General features: G+C 43.2%; 1 protein-coding gene across 7 annotated transcripts in view; it reads left to right on the top strand.

Moving 5' to 3' along the window:
• The window catches only part of LOC108143469 (neural cell adhesion molecule 2), a 58121-nt gene that overhangs the window by 24729 nt on the left and 19121 nt on the right, over positions 1-14271 (top strand). For all 7 annotated transcript variants that reach the window (XM_041707314.1, XM_041707313.1, XM_041707317.1 and 4 more), the window contains one exon: positions 12467-12599. In XM_041707314.1, coding sequence (XP_041563248.1) covers positions 12467-12599 — 133 coding nt within the window. The remainder of the gene's footprint in view (positions 1-12466; positions 12600-14271) is intronic.

Genomic DNA, 14271 nt, shown 5'->3' with positions numbered 1-14271 from the left:
TAAAAGACTCCTTAAAGGCTTTTAAACTTTTCATTTTAATAATAATTTAAATTTGTTTGTTAGGCTAGACATTTCTACAGAAAATTGATAGTTATTTATATCTTTCAAGATCTACAAGTACATTGCTTATTCCAAATCTGTCTGTAGTCATAATCGTTAGGTAATTTTTTTGAAAGCTAGTATTAACTTTATGACTCCTCCTCAGTATGAATATAAAAACGGAAGAGGTTCGAGAGCATTGAAATAAAAGCACGCGAAGCGCCATGACTTTTATAACCTTTTTACAATCTAAGAACCCATCTGGTCAATTATCCATATCGGGATCGGGGCCCCTTGTTAGCTCCAATAAAAATGATACAAATTAATGAAACATAAGTCAAAAGCAGCGACGAGCAGACATAAAATGCCAATCAAAAGCCTATCTGCGGAACGGAACCAGACAGCCCGACAGTCCGGCGTTGGCCCGAGAATGTTTTGTAGCCCCCGAAATGCCAGAATTGGTGAAATGGTGAAATGGTGAAATGGCCAGGCCAACTCCGGTTCCACTTCAGAAGGCGTCGCAACGTTGCACAGTCAATTTGCGTTCGAGATTTATAACAGTCACAATGCGCCTTTCTATGGAAACAGTTGACTCGGCACCCGTCAGTCCCCATTTCAGCCATTTTCAACTAAAGGGGCGAGGGGGAGGAAGGAGACGTGTGTCCTTGAAACAGGCGCCCATCGAATCATCAACTGGGCCGCCAACTGCCGATTCGCCGAAGCGCTTTGCCATAAATATTTTTTGCTCGATCAAGTGTACTAATTTAATGTGTTGCCATGGCTATATACGCTGTATACCTCTAAACATAGTATGACTTGGCCAGGGCCACTCCACCTCCATCTCCACCTCCACCGCGCTATCAACGCTGGCAGGACATTCAAAACAAGATTTATGACAGGCGTGCGCTGGCTGGAAGATGGGCAGTGGGTGGGAAAGGCCTTTGCAGACGGGCCACAATAAAATGAAATCAACGTTACGAAACAAGAGAAATGACAACGTTGCTAAATGGGCTTATCTGGGTGACTGGCGGGCTGCAAGGAGACAGCTCGGACCGAGCAAAGTTTCTCGATTGTCTGCCCTGGCGACGAGCTCAACTCGGAGAATTTTTCGGTTGAAAATTTGATTAATGTTTTGCTCCCCTGACTGACGGCTATTAACAAGGAAGGGATATATCCAGAGATCAGGGGTCTTGAGTGGGTAGTGTGTGTGTAGCAGGTCATGATTTGCCGGCTGAGATTTATCTTTTGGGATCGCATTGAATTTCGAGAGGAGCAACAAGCCATCGGGGTCACTTAAAAGTCGATGACGAGTGTGGTGTGTCACAAAAGCGGATTACACTGGGGAAAACGTTTAAATATAAATGTTAGTTAAATTATTGAAGAAACTTACTGCATCATATTTCACCTTTCATCTCTTCGCTTGCGTTAAATTAAATCAACCTTTTCTTTGTATGCTGTTATGCTGTTATGCTATTCTTATGCAACATGCTTGTGTGCGGGGCAGGTGCAGTTCAAAGCAATTTCATTGCTGAAACAAAACCCCGATCCTCTGTGCGCTCCTTTCCCGTGTTAATTATGTGTCCTGTGCAAGTTTCGCCGAGCATTTGTCTTTATTATGGCCTGGGCCATGAGCCTGAGCCTCGGGAAGCTGCCTGCTGCTTGGTGACTACCTGGCGGCAAGGACATCTGTCGCAGCTCCTTGCCGCCTTTATTATCATTGTTATGCCCTGCTGCCGCTGCCGTCGGCTTTTGTTTTTCCGCACTGACATTGGAAGGCGGAATAAGGGCGGGGGGTGGCATAAGCTCGGTAAGCTCAGTGGAATGGAGGGCCAACAATACATCATGTATGCAAAATGATGTATGCATGTAAATGACGACGCCGACGAAGACTGCGACGCACAAGTGTTGCGAATTAGGCCAAGGAGGAGCATTAATAAACGCATTTAGTGGGCGCTGGCGTACGCGTCGTATGCGCAATGCCAGAGAAAAGGCAACATAGTCATGGGCCATAGTCATGGAGGTGAAGAGTAAGCTTAGATAATCGCAGACGCACGCAGGAACAAGAACTAGAACCAGTGCTACAGCCAGATGATGATGATGATATAGACGACACATGCAGGCTTATAATTTGCACGTGGCAGTTTCCTCCTTCTGCCCTCGTATTTTTTATTTTCCCTCTCAATGTGTGTGTGTTTGTGTGTGTGTGTGCTTATTGTGTCACTGAGCTTGACATACTTTCCACTTAGGCAGCCCCCACTTTTATTTTTCCCCTTGCAAGTTTATCATTTGCAGCCTTAGTTATGCATAGTGTTTCACACACATCCACATACACACACTCACACACACACATGGCCAAGTCATCATTGTCGTCTCTCAAGTTGCTTGCTCAGTTTTCTCCAGCGACTTGAGCCCGAATCGTGTTGGGGCGACATTAGTCGTAATATGTCAGCCTGTTACTTTTACCCGCCTAGTTTTAAGTCAGCCATCTCCGAGGAAGGACACTGTCGAGTAGAAGAGACCGAATCCCACATGTTTGCCCACATTTCACTGCATATCTTGGGGACTTGCACTGCAAGTAGTTCATCGCCGCCAGGCGAAATCTTTTTTCCAGCCCAAGACCATTATAATTAATGCTTTACGCCCCACCACTTCTATTGCCAACTCCCCTTCATTGTTGTGGCACGCATAATTAACGTATAAATTACTTATAGTGTGACGTTAATAATCCGGGCGTTAATAGATTTTTCCTCTGTTTTTCCGGCCCATTTCCATTTGTTTATTCTGGCTAACGAACACACGCAGGCGGCCAGATGTGGCTAAAACGGAACTTCTTCTTGCCCTCCAACTAGCCCAAATTATCGATAATCAATGAATTTGCCCATTTATTGTGTTTTCCCACTCGCTTTGTGTGTGTTTGTGTGCGGTAAAATAATTGTTTATCGAAATAATGGAAGCATTCATTTCCGCTTTATTGCATTTGACTTTTTGTTTATACTGGTACTCGTTCCTTTGACTATGTGTTATGGCCCAGACCTAACTCCGTTGGAGTGGTGATGGTGGCAGAAGCGGATGGGTGATGGCGGATGGATAATTAAATATTCAAGGGTCCCTTTCAAGCTCTTTATTAAAACACTGCTGCCACACACGCACGGAGACTCATTAAAAATCCTCACTCAAAAGTCGTGTTGCTGCCCTGTCAAACATTTTGTAAGCAATTTAAGTGCAAAATCATGCGACAAACTATAAACCAACAAGCCGCAGACCCTCCTCCGCTCCCCCTCCTCCCAAAAACCCAATGGAAGGGGCGTGTCCGACAACTAATGAGACCCACAAGCGGGCTGGAAGTTCTCAGCCATTGTTGCTGGGCCGCAAGGCATTTGAAAAGCAAACAAATAGACATTAAAAAAGGCAAAACCAACAGCAATAATCAGCTGAGGGTCTGGCATTCTAGCATTCTAGCATTCTAGCATTCTACCCCCACTCACCATCTGTATTATCACTATTCCGAACTGAACTAAACTAAACTGAACCCCCCGACAAATGGCACGAAATTGTAGAGGTTGACGTTTAATTTGCCACTTTTATTAACAGCGCTCATATTAGGGACTCATTTATCAGGTCTGCCGTCGTGACTGTTGTTGTTTTTTGGCTGTTGTTGTTATTGTTGCTGTTGTTGTTATTGTTGGACCAACAAAAAACAAAATGAAGCTGGGGATTATACCCTCCACCAACAGACATGACACAGTGTAACAGTTGTGGGAATTATTTAATTTAGACACTGCGCCCAGACCTTCTGCATTGCTCTTGGAAATAGAAGGTGGCACGGCACAGTGGTATAAATTGGTCAATTTAACCATTAAATTTATTCGATTTCGAGGTTATGGATTGAGTAGCAATTCCTCAAATTAAAGTTTAAGTTAGTCAGATGGATTTTGAAAATTTCGTAGCTCTGTTTTTTCAAGCTCCTCCTGCTGTCTGACAAGCCATCGAAATGCCAAGTTGTGCCGCTGTTACAACCATTGTACAAGTACTCCCAGAACTGGGAGCTCCCATTTAACTGGCAAGTTGTTTTTGCACTCTCATGATGCCGCTGTTGCAGACAAGGACTAGGAAGAGGAAGAGGAACGGGAACAGGAACAGGCTCTGGCGCAGACCAAGTCCTAAGCTATTGCTCTGAGCCCGAGCCGGGGCCAAATTAATGACAATGACTCTGAGTGGAAAAGCAGGGGAGGCGGTTAGGGCGTTCATGTACCCACTGATTGTTCGGGGGGCATTCGCATCCCCAGCCCATCTGCCTTTGCTACTTTTTCAGTGTTTTGTCTGCATTTGCACTGACACATGACAGAGCGTTTCATTTGTTGAGCGGCACAGGCACTGGCACTGGCATTGGATAAGCGAACAGTGGACCATGACGCGAAGGAAGTGGGCTCCGATGCCTTGGACGGGATTAAAGAGGCCACAGAGGGTGTCAGCATTGCAAGGCAGAAGTTATAAAGTATCTGCCTCACCTATATTAAAGCTAATTGAGAGCCGGAAGTGGGTGGCATTGGGCCAGTCATTTAGCTACTTATTAGCCCCCGATTTGGCCTAGACACACGCACAACTTAAACGCGGTTAACGCTTCACTTATGAGTGCCGGATCATTGCCACCGCCCCTGACTTCATTTGCTGGCCACCAATGTAATTGGCTATCCGCTCACGTTTGCAAGCCGTTTCCACGTATCCTCGTATCAACACACATTCATCATCGCCAAGAGTGGGCGTCTGGCCGGCATAAATGGGTAGCTAGCCAATGAGCCAACGAGCTGCTAATGCCAATGTGCATGCCAATTGTGTGGCTGCTGGTAATCAGCTCTAAGCTGCGGCACATGTCGAACACGGCTGACAATGTGCAAAGTTGTAAGCCACCAGGCCGCTTCTTATGTGAATTTAATTTCGAAATTAAAAACTACCCTGCAATTGGACAGATGCCATCGCATCGGTTCATTGGCCAAATATTTGATGCTGGCCAACAGACGCATCATCAAAATGTTTTCCTTGCCGTATTTATGGCTGTGCAATGTAACAAACACATCATAAATGGGGCACAACACATACTTAATGAAATATTTATGTGCCCATATGTATGTGTGTGTATCTGTGTGTGTGTGTGTGTGTGTGTGTGTGTGTGTGTGCAGTGAGCACATATTTGCCATACATTACGCACACATTACGGTCTGCTGTATTTGTGTGTTTATTTTACTCCGAGCAGCAGGGATACGAATTCTTTTTGCCCCGCGTTGGGGCCAAAAAAGAAACAAAAGATGCCGGGGATAAAACGTGCAGCATACTTTGCTGCGCACTTTGAGGCCAGAGGCTACTGCTCTCCGGTTTCATATTTTTTAATATATTAGCTAGGAAAATATCATATTATTTATATATATATATATGTATATATGATATAGAGGGGAAGATGTGTGCGCAACGACTGCCTCTAAATGGGCATGTAAATTTTATTTGTTTTTTACGAGCGCATAAATCAAAGAAAATTGTTTTTATACAAAAAATATGTGCCTTGCCCCTTTCAATGGCCGGACATTTTATATTTTATGCGGTCTGTGCGACCCTTTTCTGCCGGCAATTTGACAGAAAGCACAAGCTCAAATCCCGAGAAAAATCCGTGCTGAAGCTCAAACAATCCGCAGTTGCCTCGTATGCATTGAAATTGAATCCACCTATGATCGACTGCAGTCGATGGAAATCCAATCAATAGTCGAGTATAAAGTAAACGCCTTTCGGCAATTCCCATTTGAGACCCCCACGCATCTGGAAGAATCCCCTGCGTGGACCCAATTTGATTTTTCCTCTTTGTTTTTCCAAAAATTGATTTCATTAATTTCTAATGCTATCTGAAAATATACAAGGAACAACAGCCGCGGGATGTTAGCCAAATGGGGGAGTAAGGGAGCCAGCAATACATCAATGGGAAATAAAAAATACAAAGAAGAGGGCAATATATAATTTCACAGAAAAACGAGGACAACATAAAAAACGCTGTACTCAACAAATTGTATAAAAAGCGAAATGAGCAACACAAATATATATAAAAAGAAAATGAGACATAAACGAACGGAAATTGCAGACAGCACAAACTGTATACCCTACAATTGATGTAAATACATTTTATTTTCAAACTGATAAGTATTACAGAATAATTTAAAACTCTATTTAACATATTTCAATCTTAAAGAAATTGACTATAAAACATTAAATTACAATATAAGGTATATTCCGTTGGACATTAACTTTTCCCTCTAGAACAGAAGTAAATAGAGTAAAACACAAAGTCAAAACGAGATGAGGAATCATATAAAACAAGATACTCTTGTGGAAAATTTCATTTGGGAATTCCGTGTGCAGCAATTAGGGGAAAATTCGTTTGAGTTTTTTTCACAAATTGCGTTTTTCTGCCATTTTGCCTTTTTATATAAGAAAATTCATTTAGTCCTGTAATTTGCGTATTTTTCATAAAGACACTACAAATCCTGAAAAGCAATTTCCATTTGTTCTCTGCTACGCTTTCATTATATAATTATTTCCACAAGCTCACGTTTGCACATCGAATTACATTTTTTTGTTTTGCTATCAGATTCACCTTTTTTTTGAGAGTTAAGAAGAAAAACTAAAACTAAACCCTGGCTAAGCATTTGTCGAGTCAGCAACGCATTACCCGATTCCACTTTCAGATAAAAGTAAAAGCAGCGACACGTAAACGGTCATGGCTTAGCACACACACACACACACACACGCAGTCCCGGAAAACTCACACATATTCGCACACAATCACTCTAATACACGCAACGTGTCGGCACCCCTTTCTTATGCAACAATTTTCGAACGTTGGCTAAAATCACAGACTCCCAGTCGCTCGGTCACAAAGAGCCGGCATAATGGTCCCGCCGGATAGAATGGGCTCAGGCCGAAAGCCAAAAGGGAACGGGTAAGGTACGGGCCCGCATAAAAGGCTCTCCAAATGCAGGCGGCCCTTTTAAGTATCTATAAAATGAAAATGTTTATAGAAAAAGTGCTCAAGTGACTTGATTTGTGCATTAAAGATATGTGTATAGGTTCCACCTGACACGGAGTATTTCCTCTGCCATAAAATGCAAGAGATATCGCTAAGCCCGGTGCCACGTGCTTGTATCTCGCAGATACTTATGGTCTGTGGCAGGCATAATGTGGATGCGAAAAGGGTAGAGAATGGCAGACCAGTACACACACACACACACACACACACACCGAAACACACACAATGGCCACTAAAATTGGGCCGTTAAGAATCTTTTAAGGGGCATCGGGACAGGAAGTGAAAGTTTACCGTAGTCAGTCAGTCTGTTACCCGGCCATTTACTGCATTTTTATGAGACCAGGGGTGTATGTAGATTGGCCCAGTCCATTGATGGGTTATGTAAGAATATGCCCAGTTCGCATGTTAAAAGAAGCGAACTCTCTTAAAGTTGAAGCGGTAGTTTTATGGATTCATGTTCATTGTGGTAACATACCATCAATTCCACCATGTGCTCTGTTTTATTGATATACTAAAACTTGTTGCTTATATAGAGAAACCTATGTTAAATATAACAAGTTTATTTGGTCAACTTATTGAAATGTTTTAAGGATGTTGGTTAGGTATGCAATATTAACAACTATTTCAGTGGTATATTGAATCTGAATTATTATTGTCTCATTTGGCTTTCGCTTGCCACCTATTTCCGTAGTCCCATTGCTTACCACTCGTGTTAATGGGATTAAAATTAAATTTAATATAAAATTCATTTGCCGAAATCATGGAGACCGAAACAAAACGATTGCTTGTTACACTTCTCGGACTGGCCGAGCGAGCACTTTCAATAATTGCCACTTTGGCGCACATTAAAGTCAACTTATGTCGAGAATTGACTGCTGCAACAGCCGAGGCCTATTCCCCTCTCCCTCTGATGGTCTCGTGCCCTCTCTTTCCCGCCTCTTGCGTCTTGGCCCCACCTAGAACGCATAATCATTATCGTTACAGTTTATTGCACATTAAAACTGCGCTGCTGCCTCTGTCGCCCTTTTGCTTTTATGAAACCGTCTCTGGGCCAAACACTTGGCATTACATAAAGCAAATGGCCATAAAACGGAACAGGGAACATGGCCGAAAGAAAGTGGGAAGGAAGGCCGAGCTGAAGGAGCCGAGCTACACAGACTTGACCGACTCGTAATTGTCACCCTCAGGGCCTTTTGTTGAAATTTACACATGAATAGTTGCCGTACCTCCTGTCGACTGGGGAATTTAATTTAATTGTGACTGAAATTTGCTTCCATCTTGAGCACTTCTCCGATTCGCTTCAATTGTATTTGAAATTTTTATTTGATTTTTATTTAATTTTTAAGTACTGCCCCAAACGGTGCAATTAACGTGCCTTCGCAATGGGGGCTTCAGCCTCACAATGATTTGCAGTTAGCCAAATTTGCCAGTAACTGAACCCATTGCGAGCTAACCAAACCCCAAATCGAATAAAACGGGGTTAGAGCTGTCACGCTTATTTTATTTGATAGCCTCATGATTTTAGCAAATTATGCAAATGTTTGCACTTATTTGAAACAACATTTTTGTTACTCATATTGAGTCGCTAGCACTCGCACTCGCACTCGCACTCGTTCTCTTCGGTCTCTGGCAAATATTGACAAGAGTTTTATTTAAATTTGGCTGCCAATTTCTTGGCAGGAGTATCCGGCAATGTCACTGCGCTGCCCCTCCCCCATTTTCGTGTCCGCCCCCAACAGCCACGTTCTGCGCATATTTTTGCCAAATCAGCAAATGTTGCCGTTGTCAACTGGGTTCCATTTTTTTCTGCCGTCTTCTCTTCCGTTGTTAGAGGAGTCGAGCGGAGCAAATGCCACTAATATGAAAGCAAATTTGCATAATAATTTTTGCCAGATTCCTTTGCTAGCTGGCTGCCGTCATATTTAAGTTGAAATTCCTTTAGTTTGGCATTTGAATATTCTGATTTGATATTTCCTCTGCTCTTTGCAATACTCGCTCTTTAATGTTGAAAAACGTGTGATTATTCCTCTTGTGGTTGAAATGCTTTGCCAATGCTTATTACGTTAATGGAATTTAATGGCATTTAATAGGAAAATTAATTAAGCTGCTTTTATTTATTACGGCACATTAAATGTTTTTTTCTTTTTGAGGTTTGGAGTGTCAACTTTCGCAAAAAAAAACAAACATTTTATTCTATTCACAGTGCTTTTGAATTCGAAAAGTCGTGGAAGTAAAAAAAACAAACCATCTTTATAATTCAATTTATTTGATTAATTCCATTTATTTTTCATTGGCTTAAAATTAAAGCATTTTTTAGTGAATTATGGTCAAAGCAATTATAGTAGTTGTTGGCTTAAAAATGTTATAGTTTGTTTTCCATGCACTTAAACAAAATTCTTGCTTTAACATCAAGTATCAAAGTACAAGCCACACACATCGATCGATGTTTAAGTACATTTATTTACACACCTTACGCCTGTTTGCCTCTGGGCCATAAAAATAATTGGCAATAAATGCGCTTAGAGTCAAAACAAAATGCCAATTGTCAAGGACCAAGGAGCAAGGAGGCAACAAGGAAACCGACAAGGAATAAGAAATCAACACATTGCTTTTAATTAATGGAAGCTGCACAGCACTCACACACGCACTCAGCTTCCGTGGGGTTTTTATGACTTTCCTCCTGGCAAATGGCATGTGGCATCTGGCATCTGGGAACACCATCAAATTGGGCGGAAATCGGGGGGAAAGTCACCTTGTCGCTTGTCAGCTTCAAGTGCGTTCAGTTATAATTTTATGTGCAATTAATTTGCCACAGAGTGCAGACACACGCACAGACACGAATTTAATGCGTTCTCTGGCGTGTGCGTGGAGCGGCTAATGAGTAAGTTTTTTTTCCTCGCCCGACTGCTGAATACTGGCAGGCCACTAAAAATTGTTTAGCCAAACCAATTTAATGGTCGCCGTGTTGTGGCAATTAATGTTGATGGCATTTTTATAGTTTCGGGAGATGCGAGAGAAATGTTTCACCAAACGAAATCAAAGTGGAGAGCAACTTTCTGCAACGAGGCTGCAATTCATTCGAACACTTTGCATTATTCAAGCGCGCAGATCGAAAACAAATCAGCACAAGTGGACAAACGTGGCCAAAATGCCGAATTTCGGCCCAGAACAACGCACAGCCATTGGGTGTTCTACGATTGATTTTTGTGTTGGTTCGACGGAGAGGGGAGAGGGGAGAGGGGGAGAAAACTGCGTTTCGTTCCAGCGAAAATCTCTAATTAGCTAATTGCTATAATTAAATGTTTTGCCAATGTTGGCATTTCGTTTAACTCCGGCACAAGGAAAATGTAAATTCTGGGAGCTGCTCTCGCCAGCCAGCCACATGGGTTCAGAGTGTGTGTGTGTGTGTGTGTGTGCGACGTCATCATCGTTGCCATCATTGGCATTGTTATTATTGCGGTTGCCCTCGTTCTTCGGCACTGGTTTGCTCTGCGCTGTAATGGCAAATCGAACATATTTGCATATGAAATGAGCGAAAAATCGAAACATGGCGGCAGCCAGGCCCGGGCCATGTCGAATCCGGGCGGAAAAAGCTGGGGAGCCCGGCGATTTCCGGCTTAGACAACATCACATTTTAAACGACTCTCCGGGCGACCTCGCCTCCCCTCTGACTTTGTTATGCAGAATCGAAAGTCGAATGTCGGGCAGCAAAAACCATTTATAATCATTATAAATTATGCATTGCATTATCGCTACCGACTGCGTCATGACTGGCGCAGCTCGGTTTAGATTTTTTTCCCCAGCTGATTAGCAACTAATTCCACAGCGGCCACACTGCGTATGAGCAATGAGCTATGAGCAATGAGCAATGAGCGCCGCCTGCAGTTGACTGAGCTGTGAGTCGGGTTTATTTCCACAATTAAATCATCTCTTGCGGCCGGCCAGTGCATGGGGGATTTTCGGAACCAAAAAGTGTAATAACTTTATTTGGGCCATGCCAAAAATGCTGAGCCTACGAAATGCAAATGAGTTAACAAGTGAATTTAAATGAGATACAAACAACGGCGGAATTCCGTGACGAGGGACAGCGTTTGGCCAAACTCGTGGGCAGACAAAAAAAAGGGCTAACAAACTTTTGCGCAAGAAAATTCTCTGGAAATTTTGAGCGTAGAAATTAGACAAGCTCCGGGCCCAATCTTATGAAATTTAAATTAAAATCAGACCAAAATTCGTAAAAAGAGGAGTCCAGTTGTTTCGCAGGCCGGATCTCAAATAAGCTTGAGTCCTGAAATTAATGTCAACTTCAAACAGTAATCTCTCTGCCGCTTTCTCGTTCGGCGCTTTAAACAAAGGCGGCGAAATATGAGGGAACAAAGCAACTGCGAATAATGAAAAGGCAAACGAATCTTAAGTGCAGGCCAAAAATAACACAAATAAATGCCGAGCAAAAAGGAAATTGTTAAGAGCAAGGACTCGGAAAATAAGCCAAGCCAAAGGACATAACTCAAAAAATGGCTGCAAATGTAACACAGGAAAAAAAAGACAGCAAAAGGGGGGTTTAAAATGAGGAGGAACAATCCCGTCTTGAAAGCCGGGTGAAATTAGCATAAAAAAAGGATTTGCTCGCTAATTTCACTTTAATGTGAGAGGACGAAAGAAAAAGGCGCAGGACAGCGATGAAGACGTCGCGCCCATTACGTCACTTTTATCTCTCCGCCTTTCTCCAGCCCCCTTTCACCCCGCCCCCCATCTTTTGGGCCAGTCTCTTCGCTTTTATTTATAGCATTATTAGTTGGGCCAAGCGAAAGATCGCAGCAAGCTCCCCGCAACTCGGCTTTTTGGGGGGTCTGGCCCAATAACAAAGTGCTAATGCCCTCGCCTAATTATACATCATTTGTTAGCCAGTTTTTTTGCAGCCACTTTCCTGCAGCTCCTGCTGCTTCTTTCCTCTTCCGCCTGGCATACACAAGGAAATCTTTTGCTAAATTTAACTTTTTTAATCCGGGTTCAAGCTTAACATTTCAGAGATCTATGATTTAACTGAATTATTTGTATGCCCTTGTAGAGGATAGTCTATATATACTTGATCAGCATCACTAGGAGCATCGGTCTAGCCATGTTCGCTTTTCGTTTCTACGCAAACAAGTCCCTTTAGTTTCAAAGCTTTATGAATCCAACTTTCTCAAGATACTTTTATATAAGTACTTATAAGTAAGTTACTATTTAAAATATACTTTTTTATTTTTAACTAAAATGTAAGCTTAATTTTTATTTAGATTAAAATCGGACAACGATGTCATATTTTTGACATGTACACTTTTGCCTGTGTCACAGACTAATCACTCACGTTTTTTTTTCCAGGTCCGCCCGTGCTATCCGAGTCCATAATGGGAACGATCGGCCGACTGCCCTGCAACGTCACCCCGCCCATCTACGAGGATCGGGTGGCCCTGGTCATCTGGTACAAGGTTGGCCTGAAGACGCCCATTTACAGGTGAGTGGCGATGGTTTTTACATGGCTGGGTTGGCCAAAGGCGAACTTCGCTGCAGTTCGAAGTTTGAGTGACACATTTTTTAGAGCCCCTCTTAAGTCCTTAAAGTCCCCGTGTCAAATGCAGAGCCACAGGCCGCAGCCCCACCTGACCGCAAACATTTCAGCCACACACACTCAGACAGACACGCTGGCACGCACGGCTCCATAAATAAACAAAATTGATTACCGCAGACAACTTTTGACGCACTCAACCTGCTCACCACTCAGCCAACGCAAACGCAAATGCAAACAAACACGGCCGACAGATGAGGCGGGAAATCGGATCGCACAAGGGGGCGTGGCTGGCGGAATGTCGGAAAAGCGGAAAAGTGGAGACCTGCACATGTCAGTTTGCCGTATTTGCGGAGAATTTTCATTCTGATTTAATGGCGGCTAATTAGGTAATTTTTTAGGTGGGGGTCCGTCAGCCTGCAGACTTGAAATTAGCATAACTAGAGAATTATACACACAGAGAGGCTCAGTTGGGAGTAGCTACCGAAAATCAAGAGCAAACTTTCTCGACAATCCCCAGCTACCCAGCTACCCAGCTCCCCAGCTCCATGCTCCAAGGTTACATTCGGCAGCAAAACTTTTTCAATTATTCATGTCGAACATTATGTCGCAGTGGTTGCTGCTTGGCTTCTAGCTTCTAGTATCTTGTATCTTGTATCTTGTACCTCGCAGATACACGACTACTACACATCAAAGGCGTGAAACTTTAATTGGATTTGTCCGACTGGTCGGCATGTGAGTGTGCCACTGAGCCAGTGAGCCTGTGAGCCAGTGAGCTTGGCCTGGTGATTAGCTGATTGCCAGGCAACCAGCTAGCCGGCCATTGACATGCGGCCAAAACTAATTGAACTTCGGGCACTTCAAGGACTTGCAAATGACTCGGACGAAAGTAGTAATTAGCGTTGCATAACGACCGTTCGAGGAAAAGGGCTTCATCGGGCTGGGCTCAACTCTTGTTTGTAATTAAGAACCACTCAGCAAGTGAATTAATCATAAAAAGAAACCGCTGGCCAGCGCAGCACCAGCCACGCCCACCGTTGAAAATTTAATTTACCGCCCCAGCAACGAACCGACAGCTCAATTCCGGCATCCATTGGGTTTTTATTGCCCAGCTGACATGTGTGATGCTTTAGCATCAGCAGAACCCTACTATCCCAGCAGTGAAGCATATGCTGGGAGCAAATCAAAATTGAAATGCAATAAAACACAGGCTGGCAATTCGAGGAGCTGTCGAAGAAGACATATGGAGCTGCAGTAAGGATCAACTCAAGCGCAATGCGAATTTATGGCATATTTCGGGACGGTAAAACATGTACTTTGCAGCACAAACAAACGATCTAATTTGGGTTCCATTTGCTGAGCTGCAATTTAAATGCCAATTGAGTTGGCAACTCGAAAGCCCTTGGGCCTTCGGTCCGTGAATGATTAATTCATAAGTTGTACTATAGCACCATCAGTGGGCAAAAGCACTCAAATCAGGCTTCGAACTTGGTCGCCTTGGGCGAAGATTACTGAGGATCGCAATTAAAAACGCTTTCGCCTACTTAAAGGCATGCTGGAATAGAATATTACACCACAGCGTGCATAATTAACTATGTGTTGGCAGAACTCGGGCTGAGAA

This window comes from Drosophila elegans, unplaced genomic scaffold (assembly GCF_018152505.1).
Source record: "Drosophila elegans isolate 14027-0461.03 unplaced genomic scaffold, ASM1815250v1 contig_183, whole genome shotgun sequence".
Taxonomy (NCBI): domain Eukaryota; kingdom Metazoa; phylum Arthropoda; class Insecta; order Diptera; family Drosophilidae; genus Drosophila; species Drosophila elegans.
Note: the sequence above shows the minus strand (reverse complement) of the source record. Positions and strands in the feature narration are given on the sequence as shown.